Source organism: Lonchura striata, chromosome Z, assembly GCF_050655825.1.
Source record: "Lonchura striata isolate lonStrDom1 chromosome Z, ASM5065582v1, whole genome shotgun sequence".
NCBI classification, from domain to species: domain Eukaryota; kingdom Metazoa; phylum Chordata; class Aves; order Passeriformes; family Estrildidae; genus Lonchura; species Lonchura striata.
Genome location: NC_140740.1, coordinates 5,210,248 through 5,235,465, shown reverse-complemented (window position 1 = coordinate 5,235,465; position 25,218 = coordinate 5,210,248). Strand labels below are relative to the sequence as shown.

Genomic DNA, 25,218 nt, shown 5'->3' with positions numbered 1-25,218 from the left:
AGTCTGTTCCTCAGTTCCGAGCGATGCTAAGGGGGGCTTTTGAAAGAGCCATCTCCATTTCTGGAAACACTGACAATGCCAGAGCTGGATAAATAAGTAAAATTAAACAAACCAAACCAAACCAAGACAAAACAAAAACAAAACAAAACAAACAACCCAAAACCCAAACAAACAACAAAAACCAACCAACCAACCAACCAAGCAACCAACCAAGCAAACAAAAACCACAAAAAAACACAAAAAACCCCAAAAACCCTACTTCCCAAACAGCAGCGGAAAAAGAGGGGAGAATTAGACTATTGCTAATGCTGGTTCCATCCTCTCCTGCAAAATTCTAGCCAGAGTCACTGAGATAAGTGACTAAAGCTGGTAAGGATGGCTCCAGCTACCACCCCAGCCCCAGAAAAAGGCAGGGGGCATGTGGTGAGCAGAGAAAAGGCAAGACAGAGAGAGGATCTCCTGGGAGATGCAAAACATGCTCCCTGGATTGCCAGGACTAGTGGTGACACGCGCCAGACAAAGGAACTGCTTCTCTATAAATGAGGCAGCCGGACCAGCTCTAGGCTGATTCCAGCAGGAGCAAGCTCCGTGGCCAGGCGCTGGAAAAGCAGTCGGGAGAGAATCACAGGAAGCGCCTGATTTTGCTGCCTGTTCGCCCCCTGACCAGGTTCCCAGAGGCACAAGTACCAGAAAAGTAAGTGACAGTGGCCTCCTCTCTTTACAGCTGTACTCCCCTCTTTTGGGCTTATCTTGCAACTTCCTTAGGAAAGCCAAAATTTCCCCTCAAAGCTGGGTATATTCTAAAAGGAAGGGATTTCAGCAGTGGCCTTTTACCAGTTCTCTGGATTTTCATTTCTTATTGTGGCACCTCTGGTTCTTGTCATAAAAAAATTAAGAATAAGGCATCTCATCTGACAAACAGCCACTTAGAGGGAGCTGCACTTCATCAAGTGAAGAGGCAGTTTGTACCTGAGCTTTCCAAATTTCTAGTCCCCACAGAGACTCAGTGAATCAGACCTTACCAGAAGAAAATATTGATTGCTTTCACTGCTTTTGAGAGAAATGTTGGTGGTGAGATGTGGAGGAAACAAAAGTGATTTTATAATCACTTTTCTTAACTATTCCTATATTTTCTTACTGCTGCAAATCAGAGTTATTGCACTGGTGCAAAATAATTAGACAGAGAGTCACAGATCCCTGAGTTTAGAAATAAAACTTAAGTGAATTCTACAATGCTGTTTGAAATTTAAAACAAATTCCTTGCAAAAGCACAATTAATCATGTCCTAATTATTCACTAGACTGTGTGAAAATTCACTGACAGTGTCAACAGGTAAAAGTGTAAGGAATAAGTTTTAAATTCCAATCCTCACATATTTAAAAATATCCCCATAGTTTACTGGTCGTCTGTGTTACAGCTGATGCAGATGTAAAATATATAGTAATTTGAATTTTCTGCAGTTCAACAGTGCAATTAGGAGGAAAAGATTAGCATTTTTTTTTAATTTCGCTTATCTTGTTAAATATTAGTAACTCTCAGATTTGTGAAAAAAAAAACTTTTGAAACTGCCAATATAAAACATCTTTCTATTTCCAGGGGTAGCCTTCTGCATAAAACTATTTTTTGAGAAAGTTAATAAACAGCAAAACATGCATGTTTTTTGAAGTAGCTGTCTCTATCTTTCTTGATTTCCTTGTAACACTACAGGACAATATTTCATTTTCAGAATCTTTTTCCACCACACATTTCTAATTATTTCACACAGATAAAAAAAAAAAAAAAAAAAAAAAGGGAAAAAACAAGCCAAACAAACAACCAACCACAAACCTAACAAATCAGAAAAAAAACCCTTAAAATAAATGCAGTTTGTTTTTACTGCCTGTTTACCTAAATCTTTACGGTAGTTGTGATATGAGCAGGTGATCCAAGAAATGAAGTTCTCACGGAGGCAGCATGCCAGGCAGGAAATTTGTGGACTAAACAGAGGTGGCTGAGGCAGGGATGATCTTTGAGCTGCAGTTTCTCTCAGGAGCAGCCCCACAGAGGTTAAGACATCCGGGGCAAATGGGGTTGTGTTCCTTGTCTTGCAGTGGTTTGTGTCTCACTTTTGGCAGCTGCATTTTGCCATGGTGGCCACGTTCCTCTGTGCTCAGGGTGACCTCTGGTATTAGGCACAGCTGGCACTGGTGTGAGCTGAGGTGGTCAGCAGCCTGGTGGGAGCTTTGGCAGGAAGACACGGCTCGGCACTGGATGCTGTCAGACCTCCAGTCTTGCTTTGGCTGCAGTCACAGACAGATTTGCCACCAGCCTCAGAGCAGACCCAGAGAGAATGCAAAAGCAAATATTGGCTGGGGGGACCATGTCCAAATCTAATATCTATGTTCCCCCTGATGTAAATGTCCTTTGCATTGGCTGGATTTTCCCTTTTCTACTCCCAACAACTTCTCTAACAGTGTGAGCTGCTGCAGACTGCTCTCTGCAGAGCTGTAAGACATGTAGCATCTGGTCCCACTCTTCACTTACATCCTTCTTCCAGGATGTGGACTTCCCTACATACACAGGCAGGGCAATTTTTTTCTGCTATTCACAGCTGCCCTCCTGCCTCCTTGTGCCAGAGAGAGGGTGGCAGAAATAAATGCTGCAATGAGATGGGAGAAATACAAGGTTGCACACTGGGTCTGGGGCAGGGGAAAGAAAAAGAGACCTGAAGAACAGAACCAAACTGTTTTTCTTCTCTGTGTTTACCTTAAAGCACGGGGAGGGTGTCTCTATGTAGTATTTGGGCTGTTAATTTGGCAGAGACTGTTCTTAAATGACACCTACTGGAACTGTCATTCAGGCCAGTGAAGCATTTTCCAAGAGAGACTCTCATATTCTCTGGAACAGAAAATAACACAAGTGCAACTTCAGCAAATAAAGGCTAAACCTTCTGGCAGAGTGTTCCTTTCTCAGCTTAGCAAGCTGTTATGCCCCTGCCAATGCACTGGAACTCCATTTAGCAAAAGCTGTTGCAGCCCATGAGTGAGTTCTTTATTTTTTTGGTGGTGTAATTCATCTTTCTGCAAAGAGCCATAAAAAGTATTGAGCAGAAGAGAGCTAGATGAAAAAAATCCAACAAAAAAAACACCAAACCCCCAAAAAAAGATCATTCCCATGTGCAGAGTAAACCTTTTCTTGAGCTACATCTCTATCACTATTGTCAAGGTCTTGACCATATACTTTAGTGCTCTCCCAGACGCCATCTGGGTGGCAGCCCATTCATTGCTTTGCAGATCTTCCTTTCCCAAGGCAGGCCTAGAGGGCATGATGATACATTTTGCATGCTGTGAAGCCTTATTTTCTCAGAAAGCAGAGAGCTCTTGGCTGCTGAAGACCTGAACCCTTCAGGAGGGCAACTGGATTTCAAAGCTCAGCAACCCAGGAGCAGTACTGTCAGGTGAAAGACCTGCTCCTTGGGACAGGCATCGTGTGTAGTGCAGTAACCCCAAACATGAAGAATGACTTAGTCCTGAGACCTTCACACAGCTGCCTTTGAAGACTCCAGTGATTTCCTTTCTCTAAAGGTTCAGTGAGAGCACAAGTGTGACTGTGAGAGCTTCTGTAAATGCTGCCCTTAGACAGGAGGGCTCCCAGAAGCAGAGATTCTACTATGTGCATTTTGTCCTAGATTTAAAGGCTCTAAAAAAGGTAAATCACTGTGTCAGCATGGACTGGTTTTTATAGTGCTTTTGCTGCTCTGCTGTACTTGTACGTGGTGTGATTGTCACATAACACTCCCAACACAGGCATGAGGCAGAGAAAGGAGCCCTTGTTTACTCCTGAAGTAGTTCCTCTTCCCTTTTTATTTCATTTTGAAATAAAATTAAGTTCACTGATAGTGTAAGGAATCACCCTGGGGATGCAGGGAAAGGCTCTTCTCATTCATTATACCAGCACTGCAAGGCTGGACCACCCTGTGCTTGTGTCTCCTCTTACACACGAATTCTTACACTTGACAATTTTTTTCTCCACAAACCTTGCAGAGGTTAATAAGCAGTTAATAAGGGTCAAGGAGGTGCATAGAAATAAAAAAAAAAAAAAAAAAAGAAAAAGGAAAAAGGAAAAAGGGAAAAGAAAAAGAAAAATAAAAAGAAAAAGAAAAAGAAAAAGAAAAAGAAAAAGAAAAAGAAAAAGGAAAAAGGGAAAAGAAAAAGAAAAATAAAAAGAAAAAGAAAAAGAAAAAGAAAAAGAAAAAGAAAAAGAAAAAGAAAAAGAAAAAGAAAAAGAAAAAGAAAAAGAAAAAGAAAAAGAAAATAAAAGAAAAAGAAAAAGAAAAAAAAGGAATTTGTCTGAGGCAAGGGAACCACAGAAACATAGACAGAAATTCAACTCCCTGGTTGCCAGTCCAGCATTCACTCTCAGCACTGAGATCTCTCTGTGTCCCTGTCCACCCATACACCTGTGGGATTTCAGGTGAGAGGAAATTTGGGAAGGGTCATCACTGAGATGCAGGGAGGCAGCAATGGGGCGAATGAGCAGAGGAAAGATGGGGGAAGAGCCTGTACCTAGTGGTGAGCTGCTCCTCTTGCTATCCCTCAAGCTGGGGTGCATTGTACCCTCTGCCCTTTCTACCCCCCCCAACCCAAAGAAAGTCCCTGAAGTCCAAGCAGACATGGTGCAAACTGTGCATGGTTAAACTGCAAGGAGTGAGTTTATTCCTCCTAGGGAAGGGGGAAAAGAAAAAGTCCCATGTCAGCAATAGGTAGTGTTTTGTCTTGTAATACCATACTCAGTCTTGCCCTCTGCATGAAGCTGAGTGTCACACTCTGAAGCTTGTGTGAAACTGAAGAAGGAAACTGTGAGTTTTCCCTTTCTTCTTTTTCCCAAATCACAGGGATGCAAAGTGAAGCACAGCAGCAAGGAGTGATAGCTGGAGAACCTTTGCTCCTCATGGCAGATCGGGCTCACAAGCACCTACCTGATAGAGGAAACAGGCAACCTCTGCTCTTCTGTTGCCATTCACTTAAAGGTTGGGGGGGCTTAACCAAATCCAGTGCAATGTGTTAAATAACCAGTTTTAGCAGGCACTGGTTTTCCCCTGTGGAGTGATGGTGTGGCACCGCAGGTTTACTAGAAGCACTCCAGTTCTTGGTGGCAGCAGGCATCTGCTGTCTGATTAAGATTTGCAGGAGAAGGTCTCCAGTGGCCAGTTTCAACATGGATTTAACTTCACCGAGGTCAGAGGTATAACTTGAGGGAGGAACTTTCTTGCCCAAGATCTTTAGTTAATAGCATCCCGCTAATTATGACTGAGTGCCGGGCTGCCGGAGAGTCCCCTGCCAGCCCTCAGACATTAACCGCTGGCTCGGGGGCCATTTACTGGGGAATGTTTGGCAGAGATGTGCTTTGTGCCTGAGCTGCTCTGCTGCTCTGCTGCTGCCTGAATTGCCTGAAAGGCTTTAGCACGGAGAGGCTGTGAGAATTGCTGGTGGGAGAGATCTTCATCTCTTCTGCCGTTCAGTCTTTTGTCTGGTGAAACTGGCGGCTGCATTAAAAACAGGAGGTATTCTGCCCACCACACATTTTTATATTTTTCAAATGGGTAGGCAGGGGGTGCAAAGAGCTTCAGTTGTCTCTTTGGTGGGTGGTGGTAGCTTGTTTTTCTTTTCTTTTCTTTTTTTTTTTTTTTTTTTTTTTTTTTCTCTTTCTTGCTGTTGGAGCAGATTTGCTGGGGCTATTTCTTTGCATAATTCTCTTTACATGTTGCAGAGGTACACCTTAGCTCATGAAACTGCATTTACCTCCTACTTCTGGACATGCCTTCTTGACCTGAGTTAAATCTTTTCCTCAGTGCAAAATTCTGTCCTTCAAAATTTATCTTGTGAAAATGGTGTAAACTTCCAGATTTATGTAGCTGAGAGCAGAATTAATCCTCTTGAATTTAAGTTGCTGTCTTCCTGGATTTTTATTTGTCAGCTAAATGTGGGGCTGTTAATCGGTGGTTAGGAAAGGTGAGCAAAAGTACAGAGTCTGAACCTGCAGGTTAATGTAATAAATATATACATTATTTGTACAGACAGGTGAATTCTGCACAGATTTAAAACAGACCAGTGGGATACAAGCGGTGCACAACCTGTAGATGACACGTATTTTATACAGTGCATCAGAGAAAGCTAAAGAATACATTGCTTGGTTGTGCAAAATTAACAAAGACCTGAAGTTGCAAATAATAGCACTGAAAGACAAGTTTGGTGAGAAAAGTTGGAGAGAAGGAAGGAAAAGAAGGGGGGAAATGAGACAAAATAAATGGAAATCAGATCCCTTGCCAGCAAACTGGCTGCATTGTAACTGAAAGGTGCTGTGGTTACAGAGAACTTGAGGGATGTGTAGGTGACTAGAGCAAAAAGCTGTACTGAAACATTATAATCACTGCAGGACTGGACTAGGATAATTTTTCTACTATGTTTCTATTGGAAACTCCAAGCACAACAACAGGGAACCCACACAGGTAAAGACAGAAAGGAGAGGAATTTAAGGTGGAGAGACTATAAAGTGGCCTACATCTGAAACAAAGTTCCCCAAAGAGCTATCCCTGCAAGAGGAGGCACTGGGAAAGGAAAGGAAAGAAAATGTCAGAAACACAAACACTCATTTCTGAAGTGTAAAGCAGGAGCTGTTCTCACAAAGGCATCTGTTTGCTGACAAGGCTTTTGACCACAAATGTAGCATTGTCCTTTCTAAAGGCATGAGTGGAGAGACAAAGAAAGCACGGCGTGAAGAGTAGGCTGGGTTTATTTTTCCACCAATAACACCACTAACAGGACAAGAGGGCATGTTCACAGCACCAGGGCTGGATGTTAACCTGCTTTGTGGAGTGCTGTGCTGGGGGCTGTCTGCAGCAGGAGGAAGAGAAGAAGCAGACTCCCTCTTGGTATTTGTACCTGAGATGTAAACAGGCACCCAGCAAACACTGACCCACATGGCAGAATTACAGGGCACAGCCCCAAAGGCCTGGCAAATTACAGTCCAGTCAACCCATTAGAAGAAACAAGGAAACCCAAATAACTTTCCCTATGTTACCAAAAATAACTACCTTTGTACAGATATGTATGTCTTCAGAAGAAAAAAAAATATATATATCAAACAACTATATAAACAGAAAAATAGAGGACAGAGAAAGAAGCAGGTGGCATTCTGCATTTCACATGGATTTGAGCAGCTGCTTGGAAGAATAAATATGTAAAGGCAAAAGTTTTGCCTTGGGCACTGAAAACATTGCAGTACAGAGAAGCACTGAAAGACAGTGTTTAAATCTGTACCACTGATGTGGCAGTGCTCTTGCCAGAAAGGTACATGAAACATATCTGAGGTAGGTGCAAACACCAAGCAGGTTTGTTCCCACAACACAAACCAATAACGATACACAGAGTAGAAGAAAAATTAAAAAAAAAAAAAAAAAAAGGAAAAAAAAAGAAGAGAGATATAATCCCCATTTGGATTAAGTCTACAAAAGACAAGAAAAACTCTCAGCAACCTGAAATGTAAGGGTTTGTTTTTTAAAGGAGCCTTTCATGAAACAAGACCATTTTGATGAGACAATTTTCTCATCCCCTAAAGGTATGACAGTAATTTCAGACCTCTACCAAAATAGAAATGTGTTAACAGTGTAATGGCCAAGCGGAGCCTGTGAGGTACTGTCAGCATGAGCAGCTACTTACAGTGTACAGCCTGTAGTGGCTGCATCCCTGACCAGAGGTCTCTGAACACAGCTGTGACCCTATTCATAGTGCTGCAGCTGTGCTCCCCTGTCAGCTGGTAATGTGTGCTGGACTGGAACTTGAAGGAGCCGGGCAGGGATTTCCCTGCCTTAGCTCCCTGACAGGGCATCTCAATTAAACTGTAAGTCACATTTGTGTTTCTTTATTCCCTTGGTCTTTTACCATGTGTTTTGGTGAACCCCGAGTGTCTTACATGGTGTAAGGCTGCTTCTGGAAACAGGGTCACAGCCGGGCAGTCATCCCCAAATTTCCTCTTCCTGGGGATGAAGGATGCTATTCCCTCTGCTCATCACTCCCCTTTAGAGGACTACAGAAAGAAGGGTTTGCCTGTGGGTATAAAAAGGTGAGGCTTTCACATGCATAAGGAGGGTAAGGAAACATTTATCCTTTAGTCTCTTGGCTGTGGAAAGCTTTTCCGTGCTCCAGCTGTCTGCATGCCATTGGCATAAAGAGCTGCTTCAGAAATGGAGGAGTCTCTCTCCTCCAGGGTTGTGGGAGAGAAAGGAAGGCGCTTTCCCATGGTGATCGGAGAAAGGTTAGGGCAATACAAAGAACTTTTGGCAGTCTTTCTGGTAAATGGCATTTAAAATCACTGTGCACCCCATGCCTCAGTACTCTTTTTTGCCAGGTCTGCTGTGGGCATGGGGCTCCCTTTGCTTGGCTCTGTGAGGGTGGACAGGGAATAACTGGGGAGAGGTTTTGTCTGGGATGCCAACATGCTTTGTGGGAATCACAGTTTCCCTCATGCAGTTACAACAGTTGTGGCTTAAGTCTTGGCATTTCTCAGAGGCTAAAGGAGAAGCCTTTACACTGAAAGTGAAAAGTGTCTGATAACCAGCAGTGAGCATCCACTGTGGGCTGGGCAGACAACCAGAGTGGTGCAGCTCTGGAGAAATAACCACAGTCATAAATGTCTGCTGTGTGGGCTGAGTGCTCACTGAAGGCCCATGGTGAAGTCCACCTGGCTTAGTTCCAGCCAGGAATCACCCAGCTTGGGCCAGCTGGGTGCAGACTACAAGGAGGTATGAAATAAGGCTGGGAAAGCGGGCATGTGTTCTGCTTTCCCCCATAAAAAGTGCCTGTGTGGCTCTCACACAGCCTGGTGGGATGACAAATGCATTATCTGTTTGGAATTCTGTTGCAGGGGAACTCTGAGGAGCCTGGAGAAGATGGGCTTGCAGCAGCACTAAATTCTTGTATAAGGAAATTAAACTCCTTTACCTCCTTTGTGAAGTTCTTACTGAACTCTACTTAGAGATCCAGTGACTTTAGGGTGAATCTGTGAAGGACATGGAGGACAAGAACACCAGCCAGAGAGGGTAAAAATTAGAAGCCTAGCATCACCTCTCAGTTCTTGCCACTGGCCCAGAGGTTTATGGCAGCCCTAAAAAAGCAGCCTGTGTGAAAACCAGGGGTATCCAGCATTCACTTACCATCTCCTTTGCTTTGCAGCACCTTAAGAATGACAAGAAAGATCTTCACCAATACCAGGGAGAGGTGGAGGCAGCAAAATGTCAACAGTGCCTTTGCCAAACTGAGGAAGCTCATTCCCACGCACCCACCAGACAAAAAACTGAGCAAGAACGAGACGCTCCGCTTGGCCATGAGATACATCAACTTCCTCGTCAAGGTCCTGGGAGAGCCAGGCCTGCAGCAGACAGCAGTGGCAGCTCGGGGCAGCATCCTGGGATTCTTCCAGCAAGCCCCACACTTGCAGAGCATGGAAGAGCTGGCACTGATCGAAAACTGTGGTGTCTCCTGTCCTGGCATGAGCGGCAATATAGTGGAGTGTTGGTCAGAGGCATCATCCCCCTAGCAGACAGTGAGATGTGCAGTCTCGGTGTTATTGTGATAGTCCCTCTCTCCTGGCAGAATTGTGGGTTGCTCTTTTGCATATTGTGACTATCTATTTATATTTATTGCTATTTAATTTGCATTTTTATTTACTAGGATAGGAAATCCTTGGTCGTGCAAAAACCTGGAAGTCCAGATGGAAAACTTGTGGTCTCTGGGAGCTTGGAAAGACTTGCTGCTGTCATGACAGAGTCCAAGCCAGAGGAGTCTTCTGTCCAGATCTCCTCCATAAATGAGGGCATAGAAATTCCTTCAGTGTTTCTGAAGAAGTTATTCTCCCATTCTATTTCAAGGAAACACTACTGAGATAAAAAATTATGACAGCACCACAAAATTTGTCCACAACAGACATCTGGCCTCAGTAGTGAAAGATTTTGAGAGATGAGGTATTTGGCACAGTCCTCCATGAGCTGTTCTAGGGGCTAATTGCACTCAGTCTTGAACTTGTGAATCTTATTTCTAGCTCGATTCTTTTTTTTTTTTTTTAATTTAAGTCCTAGTCCTTGAACCTGGCTACATATTTCTTCATCAGACAGGAGGGATCCCTTATGTCAGAGCAAAGCACATTAAACAAAATTAAATGTTGGGTTAAAACAAAAAGCAACAATTTAAAATGACAAAATGCATAGTCATAGATGAGTTTCAGTGTGTTCATTAGGCAAAGTAAATCTCCTCCATAGCAGTGACAGCGTGAACCTGAAGGAAAATGGTCAGCTATACCCCAGCTGCCTTAAAAGCCCATCAAAGAGATTGGTTGGTGACTCAATGCCTTGTTCTTCTGGAGGAGGTGTAGTAATGGAGGAGGTCCTCTTTGGGAAGGAAGTCCTGGGACAAAGGCCTCAGTGAAGCACTGTGAAAACCTTTGTGGACAAAGCTATGTCTACATAGCATGCACAGGCCATATGACTGCCCTTAAACTGCCTGCTTTCACCTGCCCTAGCTGAGGTTTTCCTACCTGGATACTGTCCCAAATGGGCCAATGGAGCAAGTACAAAGAAATTGTTGTAAATATCTTCCATTTGTGAATCACTTCCCTGTATGAAACATCACGCTGTAGGTGTTTACATGATAAGCTGCATGAAAGTGGTCACTGTGGACTATTGTTGCCCACAAAAACATCCAATCTAATTTCCTGACTTGAGTTATAACCTGTGCCAGCCAAGGCCTGGCCTGCTCATATGACTTATGAGAAGCCCAAAACAGCAGAAAAAATGATGTCAGGTTTAAGTAGAATAGCTTTCTGGTGAGATCCTGCTCCCACTGACACAAGTGCCTCTTGATTTTCATGTGGACCAAGGTACATGTCAAAGCTTAGAAAAGACAATTGCTCATGACTGGTGGAGAAATGTAGCTCCTGTAGTCCAAGGCATGTCCCTGGGCTGTTTCTGTTTGTTCATGAGACAAGGAGGTGCTTTCAGAAAGCAGAACTAGGGTTTGTGCATGCAGCATGCACGGCCTTTCTGCATGAGGGGATTTGGCACCTGAAGCTGAGCTGCCTTTCAAAGCCTCACCAAGCACCAGGTGCACCAAAGAAGCCAGGGCTGGCTCCTGCTATGGGGATGTTGAGCTGTCCTCAGCATTGACAAAAGCCAAGGTCTGACAATATCTCAGCTCACCCCATCCAGCACTGGTGCTGGAAGGTACAGGCATGCCAGTGAACAGATTTTGACCAAAAGAAAGAAAGAAAGAAAGAAAATAAAAAAGTGGAAAGAATTCATGTTGATTTAGTTTCCTTTCTGAACACTGCTAATAGTTTGCTTATCCCTGGGTTTGTGATCTGTCAGGACGGCCCTGGGGAGCAGCTGAGTGGAAAGACACCAAGAGTCCTTTGTTTGTTTCTCCTCACCTCTGCCCACATTAATGTGACTAAATGGAGCCACAGCCTCTTCTGTATGGCACCTTGAAGGTAATGAGCCACATTCTCCTCCCATCTATCTGCTGGCTTGCTGGCGTTCCAGCAGGACAAATTAGTCCAAGCAAATCGGAGCACTTCCTGCAGAGATGTGGTGGTGCTGCTGGGTCTATCAGTCACTTGCTATCCTCGGAAACGCATATCACCAAGGTGAGGAAAAACATCTTGTGAGCAGCTGTCATACTGGGGAAAGAAAAGCTGGCAATTTTGTAGCATAATATGCTTGTATCTTCTATGCTAAAAACTTTCCCATCTTGTTATTGCTTCAGTTCATATCACCATTTTCTTTGATCTCCTTTCAGTTTAGGGGCTCTCTACTGTCACATTCAGCAAGTATTTCCCTAGATCTCTCTACCAAAGATTTCTTTTTTTTGGTCAAGTTTCTTCTTTGTGTTTTGGGGATTTCTTATCTATGTCATCATGAACAAATACAGTGCAACTGATAACACTTTGTGCTATATGTTATTTAACACCTAATATATTCCAAATAAATTATTTAAGAAACTAATCTTTGTTGCTCTAAACTTCTCTAAAATTTCATTTTACATTTGCAAACTACTTGGTAGAGGATCTCAAAGACCTTATGATGTGATTTCCAGCGGAGGATTTTTCTGCTGTCTCTTATGCAAGAGTCTTGGTTGTAGAAAAAACATTTTCAGATGATGAATAATGAAGGAATTCTTTGTTTACTACAATTTCTTACACTTTTAGTTCATATTGTATTTCCATCTGTGCTAAGAAGATTTTGACCAGCTCTTGAAAAAGACAAATAACTAGAATTTCCTTGCACAATGTTGCTATTTATCTCTTCTAAAGACTCACAATTCAAAATATTTTAATCAACTTCATTTTAAAAACATATGACACTCTAAAGAATTATTTTGGAGTCTATTGTTATCTGGAGATATTCAGATAGGCATAACAAAAAGATTCAAACAGGAATCCAGGTTTGGATATAAAAAATAATTCAAAGTTGAGGGGAGCTTAGGATGTAAAGCTACTCTTTCTGGCTAACATCTGGTGGGAACAATCCAATCTCCAACTGAATCTGAGGCTGAGAGAGGGTGACAGATGCAGGAGCTGTGGGGAAGAGATGGGAAATCACTGGATCACAGGGACAGTTTCAGTTTGATGATTAACTGGATGTCTCACATCCAGTGAGAGTGTTCTATGAACACCAAGAAAGGAATTTCTGCACAAAATGTATGCCAGGAAAGCATTGTCTCAAGGAATTATATACAAAAGTCAAGAAATCAGCAACTGTGAAGTTCAAAATGCATTTATATGTGGTCTCCAGTATGTATTTATACTAAACAAGGCAATGTCACCTTAGAGAGAGTGCTCTGCTTCCAGCAGGTGATGTCAAATCAGTTTGTCTGCTGAGGATCATGTGGCAATCCCTCCTCTGGAAGTGGCATGGTACAGCCATGCCAACACAGTGCTGTGACATAATGAGACCTGTACCATGGAGACGTACCAAGTTATTTAGAATTGGCTAAAAATGTCTCAAGATATGTTGTTGCAGTGGCAAAACCTTAGTACAAATGACAAAAATATCCCTAGTCCCAAGGGCCCTACTGTCCCTGGTTGTAACTAGCAGTGCTGAATAGAGTTGTATGAACAGCATTTTTTTTACTTTTATAATTTCTTTTTTTTTGTGAAGCTATGTCTGTCAATACTGCAAGGAAGACCAGCTAAGGTGATATTTTCTAGAAGCATCCTTAGTATCTCCTGGTACAAAAAAGGAGTGCTGGAAAGTTAAAAGATTCATGGTTTGCTCCAACCCATGGTAGTCCTAACCTGCACAGAGGGTGTGAAGTGTGCTCCTGTGAATTTGTGATGCAGAAATCTCAGTGAGACACTCCTTTATTTGGAATTTCTAACAGGATCAGTGGAACAATACAGCTCCACATTTCAGCTCAAATGAGGATTACTTACTCCAGAGGCAGGAAACAAATTCTACCACTGTTCACCTGTCACAGAGCCTAAGGGAACTGACATCCATCACGTCCACTTTCTCAATATCCCTGTTGTGGCTGTGTGGAATTGTGGAATGTAATTGCAATTGGATATTTGGGCTGGGTAAGGAAAGGAATGAGTTGCAAATGTATTTGAAAGGATGCTGTAGTCTTGTGCACAAATCCCAGTGATGGCCAGCCTGTGGTAAGAGGAAGACCAGGTCTGCAGTCTGGGGTTTGGCTTGATATTCTGTGGATTCAAATCCTGGTGGATGTGAGCATGCTGTGTCTGGCACTAGACAATGCACATTGAGATTCCATGTGTGTTTCTGGAGTATTGCCCACGCTGAGGAAGACACTGTGGTAGGCTTGTACTTGGCAGCCTTATTTGCTGTACCTTGTCTGAATCAGGGGGAATGAAGGTACAATGGGCATCACAGAGGGGGACTCACAGGATTCCTGGGACAGCCTGCATTGAATGGCAAAGCAGAGCTGTTTCAGGACACTAAGATCCATCCTAGCACCTGGTTCTAAACAAAAAGTAAAGGTGCAGCATCAACGTGTTTCACAGGTATATGATTCATGAACCATTTCTAACCAGCTCCCACAAATTTCTTTGCTGCTAGGGAATGATATGCAGTGAGCATGGCTAAAGTAGTGTGAGCAAGGCAGATCTGACTTTTGTTCTTTGAAGGCTGGGTGATGAAAGGAGGTGGAAAGAATGGACGACTTAACTACTGACCTGTGGGGCAGGGGTCACTTGGGAGCCAGTCTTAAATCTAAAGGTCATTGGCACAGTGACAGAGTCCAAACCCACCACTTTTCAAGGGTGTAATTGTATTTTTAATACAGCAGGTGCTGAGAGAATCAGATGGGAAAAGGTGGGTGGAAGAAGCAGCTCAGAAAAGTACTTGGGTTACAGAAATTAGAGAGATTGCCCCGTGCCCAGTCAATACCTATATGTGGTTGAATTTATTCACTTTTGTTACCCCTGCAATCCATGAATAGTATTTTCTTTTCACACTGAGTTGGTCCAATTCTTCTCTGTAAGGAACAGAGCCTCATCCCAATGTATTCTCATTCCACTCCCTTTCCATCTGTGCACACAAATGCATATCCCATCCCTCTACAGTTTGTTTCACTGCCTTGGATTGCAATCCCAGCAGAGCACAAGAGAAGACCGTGTGATAAACTTCTTTTGGAGAAGAGACACCTCAGCACCAAGAGTCAGAAAGAGAGGCCAAGAGCAGCCAGCCTTTCCTGGGTACATCTGTCCTGCTGAGTGTCAATGTCACAGAACAGCACAGATGAGGTTCAGGATGAAGGGCAGGAAGAAGTCAGTGAGACTCCTGTGGATCTCAGCATGGACTACACTGGGACTCAAATTAAGTCACTGACTTTTATGCTGGCCAGCCATGCAGAGAGCTGGCCAGCTCAGTAGCACAGGGCCCAGAGGTTTCCCATGCATACACCTTTCTGTAGATGGCTGGAGGCACAGTACCTTAGAGCTTGGGAAGTTCCCTCACTTTTTCTGAAATTCCCTACTCTGCACCTTGAAAGACAGGCTCTCAGGTAGCCTAAAACCTTAATGAAAAGCTGAAGGATGACAGCCTGCAGTCAGCAAGTCTCCAGGGAGGTGTTCTGCCTCCAACCCTGTCTGTAGACATTGATTAGCATTGATTTTCTCTTGGTGACTGTATTTGGCAAACCCTGACAGACAGCAGTGCTCAGCCCTGGAGCTGAGAAAGGCCAAGAGCAGACAATATTAACTCTGCCTTCAGATCACAGCAGGATTGCCATGCTCTGATACATTGATTTACAGCCAACCAGAACACAACCTATGTATTCCCTCAGTTCAAGACTTCACAGCACTAAATTCCAGCTTTAAAAACTTTACACTTACTGGAAAGACCTAAACTCTCACGAGGAAATTGCAATGCCTAAAAGCACCTTGAGTGGAGCTATCAGACCTAGTTAACCACAGGAACTCTGACCAGCTGACCATGACCTGAAATATTTTACTGCCTGTAGGTTAAAAGATATTTCAGAAGGAAGAATCTGGTCCTCATGAGAGTCTTTGCAGTGGTTTCTGTGGGATTGAATGGAAAAAAGCCAGCTGCCAGTTGAAAGTTCCCTACAGAGAGAGTGAGCTTGGCAGATTGGACTTGCCAAGAGCACTTGGTGCTGGCACAGCCTGCATGGGTGGGAAATATTCCCACCACTTGAAAGGGAACTGAAATAACTCAACACTGAAGGAAGCTGCCTGCTCTGGCTCTTCCTCCAGAGCTATGCTGCAAACATCTTTCCCAAATTTTCAGGCACAGAAGAGCAGCCAGCTGCTATCTGGTGAACATGCCCAGCCACTGTGCTTGGCACAGGACAGCCCAATCTCAAAGGCCACATTTCTGCACAGACTTGTGGAATGCAAACAGGTGTTCCCCAGCTCTTAGGTTTAGAACTGAGAAAGTCATGGCAGGTAAGTTCAGCAGCACAAGTTTACCTGTCAAGTTTGAATGGAATAGCTGGGCAGAACAGAAAACACAAAACAGACACATCTGTCTTTATATCTTTCTGTCTATCTATTATCTATTGATCTGTTACCCTTATCACCTCCTTGAAATTAATTTAAATTCACTTAAGGTTACATGCAAACAAAAATACACAAATTTTGCCTTTATAACCAAAATAATTCTACTTTCAGACTAAAGACTAATGTAAGTGAAAAAAAATGAAAACAAGACAGAATGCCAATGGAAGTATGGAGGATGAATTAACCATGCCTGACACAACCTGGATGGACACTACACTTGTTGTAGGGACATAGACCTCTGATTCTGACATGGACACACTGTCATCTGCAGAAAATAAAGTAATGTCACCTTGTTTCTCTTACATCTAACAAGTAATTAAAACTGCTAGTTTGGTAATTCTGAAGTAGTGGCTTCTATTAATCTCAAATATTCCCCAGAAGTACAGGCTCCTGAACTAAAACAGACATACACTGATTATGTGTTTCTGGTTAGCAAGTATGTTCTCTAAGTCCTTCAATAGTACAGCTGTAAGTTGCTAAAGTAAATTTTTTTAACTCAGAGAACTAAAAATACTACTGAAATAATAGTAGAAAAAAGAGTTTCTCTGCTATTTAGCATAAATTCATCAGTTAAATATTTCCAGCAGCCCTCTGTGTGGTGCTGTTAAGATAAATCAAACCAAAGACAGTTTTCTTGAAAACTGGAGGTTCAAGTTAGGCAGGAGTTTTTCATAAATACTGCCTCAAAGCTTGACTTACCCTGACATTTATGTTTCCTTTTATCCTGTCTCTCTGAAGTAAGGCAAAACTCTAGGGCTAGGGCTGTCAATAAGACTCTTGATCTCAAGGGCTCAATTTGAAACATTTTAGGGTTGCTGTGACTGCTTTTTGGGGTATTTTTCTTGTAATCTATGTCCATGAATGCTTTTAAGATACATCAGAAAGATGAGGTTGACTGGCCAGACAATTCAGCTGGAAGAGCTGGTAGTGTAGAAGCAGCCTTAATATATTTTTAAAAATAGGCACTTTAAAAAAGTCATTTAATCTCATGCCCCTGAATACACCAGCATATAGAGCCCCAAGCTGCTTTTAAAACCTGTGGATTTGTGGCTATGGATTTGAGTCTTGAGTCCTCAGGGAACATACATCTCCCAGAATGGGCAGAAAGAAGAGAATCAAGACAGGCACTAAGGCAATCAAGCAGATTGTTTACTACTCTTAGCAAGGCAAGTCCACCACAGAATATGTCTAGGAACACCCCCACTACAGACACATACCCTGCCCCTAGACAGCTGGATTTTTTCCCCTTACACATTCCTTATCAGTCTCCTGCAGAAACTCTAAAGTCTTATCTTGTTAGGCCAGATTACTAAAATGATCTCCTCTCCATGATGAATAGACATCAAACTGGTTTTCTCTGTCAGCAAAGCATACATTCCCAGTACAGACAGTTAAATCAACCTCTCCTCTCCTCTCCTCTCCTCTCCTCTCCTCTCCTCTCCTCTCCTCTCCTCTCCTCTCCTCTCCTCTCCTCTCCTCTCCTCTCCTCTCCTCTCCTCTCCTCTCCTCTCCTCTCCTCTCCTCTCCTCTCCTCTCCTCTCCTCTCCTCTCCTCTCCTCTCCTCTCCTCTCCTCTCCTCTCCTCTCCTCTCCTCTCCTCTCCTCTCCTCTCCTCTCCTCTCCTCTCCTCTCCTCTCCTCTCCTCTCCTCTCCTCTCCTCTCCTCTCCTCTCCTCTCCTCTCCTCTCCTCTCCTCTCCTGTCTTTACCCTCCCCCCAGTTAATTCCTATGCTTTAATACCATCTAAGAGTCCTTAGTGAGAAGAGGATCTGCTTGCCATGCAGGTGCAAGTTTTCAGCACCACAGCACAACAGCAATGCCACCCGCTCTGCCCTCCTCAGGGCTTCTCTTTGTGAACCACTTTTTCTTTTCTTCCTTTTCAGCTTGGTGCTGAACAACCCCATGCAGATAATCTGATTATGCTAATTTGTACTTCATGAACCCAAAGTAAGGGGATCTGCGGAGGGTGAGCTGGGCTGGGGATAAGGGTGGTGAGGGCAGGAGAGAGGTTTGGGAGGGGGGTGCACAGACAATGGGTTCAAGTCAGTTAACAAAAAAAGCCGTCTGTATTGCCAAACAAAGCACACTCCGGGTAACCCCTTGCTGCTCTTGACAATTTAGAGTGTCCCAAACTGGCCTGCACCACTGAGCAGAAAAGGGAACATGGAGAATATACAATGAAGGGGCACAATGAGAAGTCTGTTTCCTGTTGAATGTTGTTTTTGCTTTTTTTTTTTTTTCCCTTCTTAACTAATCCTTCCCAGAATCTAGTAGTTGGAAGTACAGTCCACAAATTGTTTGTCAGGTGGTAGCTATGGCACTAGACAACTTCTGAGTGCACATACCCTCATCTGTCCAGTTAGACTGATGATGCACTCAAAATGTATTGAGTAATGGGCAGTGACTTTACAGACACAGGCTGACAACTCTCAACTTGGACTTGTCCCTCTGCAGGAGCTGATGGAGTCCCAGCTTGGTTCTTCATTGTCTTTGATGCAGCAGGAATTAGTCAGGAAACAACCCTGAGGGAAAAAAAAAAAAAATAAAGGGTATGGAAAAAAATATTTTCAAGATTAAAGCAATCCCAAAACTGTTTGCATTGGCAGGGAACTCCTGAGATCATCTGATCTAGCCTCCTGCTCAAGCCATGTCACCTAGACTTGTTTGCCCAGGACTGTGCCCAGTCAAGTATCTCCACAGATCCTTTGCTATTGCAAGGGAAAATAGGGAAGGAAGGAAGGAAGGCAGTTGTTCTGCACTCTGCCTTAAGTAAGACAGCTCCTCTGTCCCATGCAGAACAGACTATTTGTTCAGTCCTGAAGCCCTAAACAGAGTATCTCTGGACACCATTTTATAAAAGCAAATGGAGGAGGAAAAATTACTATCCTGAAGCTGTCATCTCAGGTCCAGTCTTGGGCTCAGTTGCATTTGCATTATGGTATTGCATGAAGTTTATGATAGGGTAGAAAACATGCAATATATTGCCAGCATTACTCTTTTTTTGTTTCAGATCTCATTTGCTGAATGTGTAGTGCATTATAAGGCCTGTATCAGTATTTAACAAAATTAGTTCTAAATAACACTGTGAATGGAGCGATTCAGTAAAGAAGCAGAAAAAAGGCATCAGAAATGTAAGATTACCAGTTTAAATTCAAATATAAAGAGTATTTTGAAATTGTCAGATGTATGCACTGTATGCATGCAAATGTGCCTTGCTTTTCTCTCTTTTCCCTGGGAAGCAGGGAAGCTTATCAGATGTGATCCAAACTAAACAGTATTTTTATGAGCTGTGTAATATTTCACATAAATAGATCTGATTAAAAACCAATTTTAAATCTGAGACAATCAGTAGTCCCAGAGCCTATGCTCCCTGAATGCTAGATGCCTGGAGCTCTTGGAACACTTAAAATTCACTGGTATCTAATGAACTTCAAAGACCCGGGCTTTTGCCCTGCTGACAAATGTGTAACAGAAAAGCCAGTGAATGCAGCAGGACTTAATGCAACGGAGTAGTTTGAGGCCTGTCATTTGTACTGTTTGAGGTCTTCCTGTATCCTTTTCTTCCCTTCTACAGCAGCTCTTGGGTGAGACCAGACTGGCAAGGATTTGACAAAGTAGATAAACAGAGTAAATAACATAATCTGGGGGAGAAAGTTTTGTTCTGTCCCCTTGTGTTTCTCCTGACCTGAAGGATGACCTGCCCCAAACCACTGCTTTTCCTAGCTTTTTTCTTATATAGTGAGTTACAGTAAGCAAGGATGTTTATTTTGCTATATATATATATCTACAGGGAGTTAAATGCAATGGGCTTTGGCCTCATTTGAAACTATTACAAAATATTAAACTATTAAGTTATATACATATGATGTTAATATATAAAAAACAATATGTGATGAATGTATTGCCAGCTGTGATTGATTACAACCTTGAAAGTAGCTAGCAGTGGCTATTTCTGACATGTGTTTTTCCAGAAAAAAGAAAATTCTGAGCAGCTGGATGCAGCAGGCCCACAACTGCTGCATTACAGTGATGAAAGGCACAGCAGGTGCATTGAGCACCCAGTCCTGAGAATCAGGTACCTACTGAGAGGACAAGGAGGTGCTCAGTGTTTGTTGGAGCTGAACCACAAATCAATACAATCACCAAAAGCTCACCTAGGGGACATTACTGGACAGTGACAGTACAGCACTCCTGCATGCCACTGCTGAGGGAAAGTCACAACTGCAGGGAAAGGCATCCTTTGAACCTTGGCTGGATCAGCAGAGGGTTGGAGCTTGTCTCAGTCCCATCAGCTGATCAGCAAGTGATATATTTGATGATGCAGTAGAGAGATAAGGTAATAAGAATTAAAGTCTACTCTATAAATCAGCTCCTTGCAGGAAGAAAACTGTTAAGGAACAAAATATGCTAAGAGAGGCCTAGCAGCCAAGATCCTAAGTTTTGTTGAACTAAATTAACTCTATGTGAAGTCATGACTGAGTTTACTACTGCAATAAAGATACAAAACATTGGAGTACTTCTATTACAGGCATACAAACTCTTTTCATATACTTTCATAGCCTGAAGCACACACTTTTGCCTACTTTTGTGTCCATGACTTAAGGGTAGACACCAGGGACCTCTTGGATAGAGCCAGCAGAACTGGCTACAGCTGCTACAGTCCTTGGCTTCACCTAGGAAAGAACACAGTGCTTCTGCTTCAAAGGCTGCAGGAGAAGAGAAATTTTAAATGGATCCTTTACTACCTGTGAGAATCTAATCTGCTGTGAGGCAGGATGGATCTGAGGTGTAAGTCAAAGATCTGATGTAAGTCAAAGAACACCACTGCCCAGATTAAAAAAACCCCACTATTTCTGCACTTTGCAATTTAGACTGGCATTAACCATCATGCAACGAAAATAAACTAGATTAATGTTGTGTTAGGAGAAACCTGACCATCTGAACTTCCTAGGATTTATTTTCTCAAATTTTCTCAGAAACTCTGAAAGGAGACAGGACCTGACCTTCTGTAGAAAAACTGGAAAAGAAGGAGGGCAGCCAGAGTGATGAAGCTGGAACATGCAAAAAGGTAAAGGTGGGGCCTGATACACGAGTTAGGATTGAAGGCATGCACAAGTAAGGTGACAAAAGGGAATGAATAGCCAGATTCTCAGCGAAAGACAGGAATCTGATATGTGTATTAAGACATGAGTAAATGCTGAGGATGCCATGGAGAAAGCAAGAAAACCAGACAAGCTGTGGGAAGTGATACTGAAAGAAATATACAGGGTTGATGAATATATGGTGCTAGTGAGAGAGGAAACAGCGGAAAATTTTCAAGAAGATTGAAGTAAGCAGCTTGATGGGGATAAAAAACTTTTGGGAAACAAAGAAACAAGGCAGAAAACTGTGGAGCAGAGTGAGAATTTGTTTGGAAGGAGACAGGACAGCAGTGTGGCACATGGCTACAAATCATAAATGTAGCAGGATGAGAGGAGACAGTGGGAATGTCCATTTCCATATTGTGACAAAGATTACTATTTTAATCTGACTTGATTCTGATGCACAGATTTGAGTTTGTGAGATCTTCTTAGAAGATAAAAAAACTCAACCTAATAATTCATAGGAAGGGATTATTTCTAAGTTCCTGATTTGGGGAAGAAGAAGAAGAGTTTTGAGGCATACTGATGAAATATACTAAAGACGTTCTCCTCATTTTTTCCCCCCTAAGGCACTATTTTTGAACTCCAGGTCACTGTCTGTAGGGCCCCCAAGAGACATTACAAAATAAAACACTAAATAAACATATCCCACATTAAGCAGCAACTTCACCAGCTATACTTCCTTGCTAAGTACACAGACCTTTTCTTTCAAACACAAAAATTAGCATAATCTTGCTGAAAAGTACTCTGGAGAATGTGCAAGTTGGGAAACTATTCAGCAGGTATTTACAGTGGGGTTTTTTAGGGTCAGGATAACATTCCTTGGGCAAGAAAATCAGTTCAGGCTTGTGCTTTGATTTCACATTGAGCTTTTCACTTACACAACACAACATTCCACCTTTGAAATTCTTACATGCACACTGTGCTGCTAAGGTCTCACTATTAGCCTGCTCCCAATAAATGAAGAAAGGGGCATTTGTTCTTTTAGTTTAAAATCAGCAAAACACAAAAAACTTTCACACACCACACTCACACACAGAGACAGGTGTACCTAGCTTACACACTAACACCATCAGCTCACACTGACACAGCTCTCTCAGCAACTGTACACTAGACTGAAGGATGAACAGGATTATTTCAGATGTTTTATTCCCTGCTGTCTTTAAATTATTGCTGAGATATCCAGGACAGTGGGAAAATTGATTAAATGTTAAGTTTTCTTATTTGTTACTCTACTTTTATTACACAGACTGTTTTCTGTGGTCTGATTTCTCTCTGGTGGCTTCCTCTGTTCTCGGTTCTGCTAAGATGCCACCCTGAACACACAGGAATCTCTCCCTGGTCACCAACAGCCTTAGAGAAACTGCTGCTCTTATTTCCTGCTGGAGGTAGAACACTCATAAAAATGTCTTTCTTGTTTAACTTGTGGTGGTTAACACTCTCTCCCACCTCACTGTTCTGAGATCCACCTCCACACCTGTTCCATCTGTGCTGTTTAACCCCAGTCACCAGCCAAGCCCCATGCAGCCACCCTCTCGCTCTCCCACCAGAGGGACTGGGGAAAGAACTGGAAGGGTAAAAGTCCACAGGCTGGGACAATGACAGTTTAATAGGGAACCAAAAGCTTCTCATACAAGCAAAACAAAACAAGGAATTAATTCCCCACTTCCCATGGCTGGGCAGGTGTTCAGCCATTCCTAGCAGAGTAGGGTCCCATCACACAGAACAGTGACTTGGGAGGACAAATGCCACCACTCTAAATGTCCCCTCTTCCTTTTCCCTCTCACTTTATACACTGATGATGCTGTCACATGGTCTGGAACATCCCTGGGCTCAGCTGTCCCAGCTGGGTCTCCTCAGCATGAGGAGGAGCAAAGGCCTTTGCTCTGTTCAATCCCTGCTCAGCAATAACAAAAACATCCCTGTATCATCACCCCTGAGCTCAGCACAACTCCAAAACACAGCCCCACACCAGCCTCAGGCAAAGAAATTAACTTTACTCCAGCCCAAACTAGCACAACTCTGCTTTGGAGTGCAACACTTCAGGTGCAGTGACAGTGCATATTATGTATTTGAGGACCTGACTAAAAATTGAAAGTTCAGGCAGGTATTGCTGATCTGCTGCAAAATAGCACCAGCAGAGGTATCACTGCTGGCAAGTTAAAGAATTTGGGCATCTCTACACAAATTGCAGGCACAGTGGGGCTGCAGTGCAGATGCTGATGGCCCAAAATGCGACTTTTTTTTTTTTTTTTTTTTTTTTTTTTTTTTTTTTTTTTGTCACTGTAGGCTCCTTGTGGTCACTGCCATTTTAATTTCCCTCCCTCTCCTTTTAAGTTCACATACTGATAGATATCCTGAGTAGTTTTCACTGCCTAGCAATGAAACGGATGCCACTCGGTGGGGATAAACCAGTACTGCAAGGAGTGAAAAAGACCACATCGTTTTAAATCCCGTCGGTAGCTCCGCGGCTGCAGCTGCACGGACACAGAGCCCCGCTCAGGGGGAAACAAAACGATGCTGAGCTGATTTCTGCCACAGCACGCAGCTTACTAATGCATTATGTCTCATTACCTACACATCGAGGCAAGTCGATATTCTGCTCTAGAAAAACTCGAGAAAAACAGACTCTGGTTTCTGAGTCTGCACAAAAGCACGACAGGAAATAAAAATGAGATTTATTAATGACAAGGCTAGTAAGAGATGACTTTGACTACATCAGAATCTCTTAATGTAGATTAAATGAAGATGGGAATGGCCAGGAGACAGAAACGAGCTGCATGCACATGGGTCAATTATCAGGGAGCAAATGAATCACTGGATGCACAGAAAGGAAGAGACACTGAGAATAGGAACTTATTCTGTGAATATGGTACTGATAAAAGAAAAATCAATGAAAATAATAGCTCGCTATTCATAGCAAGCTAAAATTATTCTGGGAAAAGTTCAAGTGTTTGCTATGTTGAGTGGCATAAACCTTTTCCCCAGAATGATTCAGCAATCTGTTATTTCTTGAAATTATCTCTTGGTAGACAAAGAACAAGTTCAAGAGCACCTGTGAATGTTGCACATCTTCAGACTGCTTTGCTTAACTTCACCATCCAGTGTGCAAAACTTGGAGCCTTCAAGAGTTCTTTTCACCAGTATGTGGAAGCTGAATGGAAAAGATAGGAAGGAACATTTATTAGGAAAATTTAGTAGGGAAAACCAGCCAAAAATTCACAAACTAGTAAACTGAAGGGAGCCTGGCAGAAAGATGGAGAGACTGTTTACAAGGGCACGTAGTGAGAGGACAAGGGGGGGAATGGCTTCATACTGAAAGAGAATAGATCTAGGTAAGATATGAGGAAGAAATTCTTCCCTGTGAGGGTGGTCAGACCCTGGCACGGGGTGTTCTGAGGCTGTGGCTGCCCCATCCCTATGGAAGAGTCCAAGATCAGGCTGGATGGACCTTGGAGAAACCTGGGATTGTGGAAGGTATCCCTGTCCATGAATGAGCTTAAAGGTCCCTTCCAACCCCAACACCCTCATTACATGAATTCACTTCAGATCCTCCGAGTCTGGTGAACAAAGAAAAAGCAAAGGTATCTTTGAAAATGTTTCACTTGGGCAGCTCACGAGCAAACTAGCTTTGCTGAAAATACTGTGGGGTTGGATATAGATCTTTAAGGAGGCACAGTTAGCCTCCAGTATCAAAATGAACATAAAGATGCATTAAAGATGCATTCTGCTGAGCGCTGGCAGCATCTGGTGTAGATTAATACCCTCAGTAAATGATAAATAAACGGCATCAACCTGGGAAAGACCAAATGTGGAACCGACCGTACACGCTAGTAATGCTAACTATTCTTGACGAGCTTCAGCAACATTCAACAGGAAAGAAAAAATACAGACAAAAATAATGTATCAGGGTAAGTGACGTGGGGGAAGCACCACAAACGCAGGAGGCGCTCTAAGGGCGGCCACAACCGATCTCAAACCGCGCAGGGAGCAGGAGCACCAGCGCTT

General features: G+C 43.0%; 1 protein-coding gene and 2 long non-coding RNA genes across 3 annotated transcripts; 2 read left to right on the top strand and 1 right to left on the bottom strand.

Annotated features, from left to right (window-relative positions):
* Positions 1-566: 566 nt before the first annotated feature.
* On the top strand, positions 567-12,029 carry TAL2 (TAL bHLH transcription factor 2). The gene is made up of 2 exons (XM_021534009.3): positions 567-694; positions 9,210-12,029. Exon 2 carries the CDS (start codon positions 9,220-9,222, stop codon positions 9,571-9,573), a length of 354 nt encoding a protein of 117 aa, XP_021389684.1. The 5' UTR covers positions 567-694; positions 9,210-9,219; the 3' UTR covers positions 9,574-12,029.
* A 5,677-nt stretch (positions 12,030-17,706) lies between these two features.
* LOC146763594 (uncharacterized) lies at positions 17,707-25,012 on the top strand. Its single transcript, XR_014951398.1, has 3 exons — positions 17,707-17,855; positions 17,953-18,016; positions 21,046-25,012. It is a non-coding gene; the product is annotated as an uncharacterized LOC146763594 (long non-coding RNA).
* On the bottom strand, positions 17,709-25,146 carry LOC116184600 (uncharacterized). The gene is made up of 3 exons (XR_004149357.3): positions 25,006-25,146; positions 24,266-24,364; positions 17,709-18,591 (listed from the first exon to the last, which is right to left on the bottom strand). It is a non-coding gene; the product is annotated as an uncharacterized LOC116184600 (long non-coding RNA).
* Between the last annotated feature and the right edge of the window lie 72 nt (positions 25,147-25,218).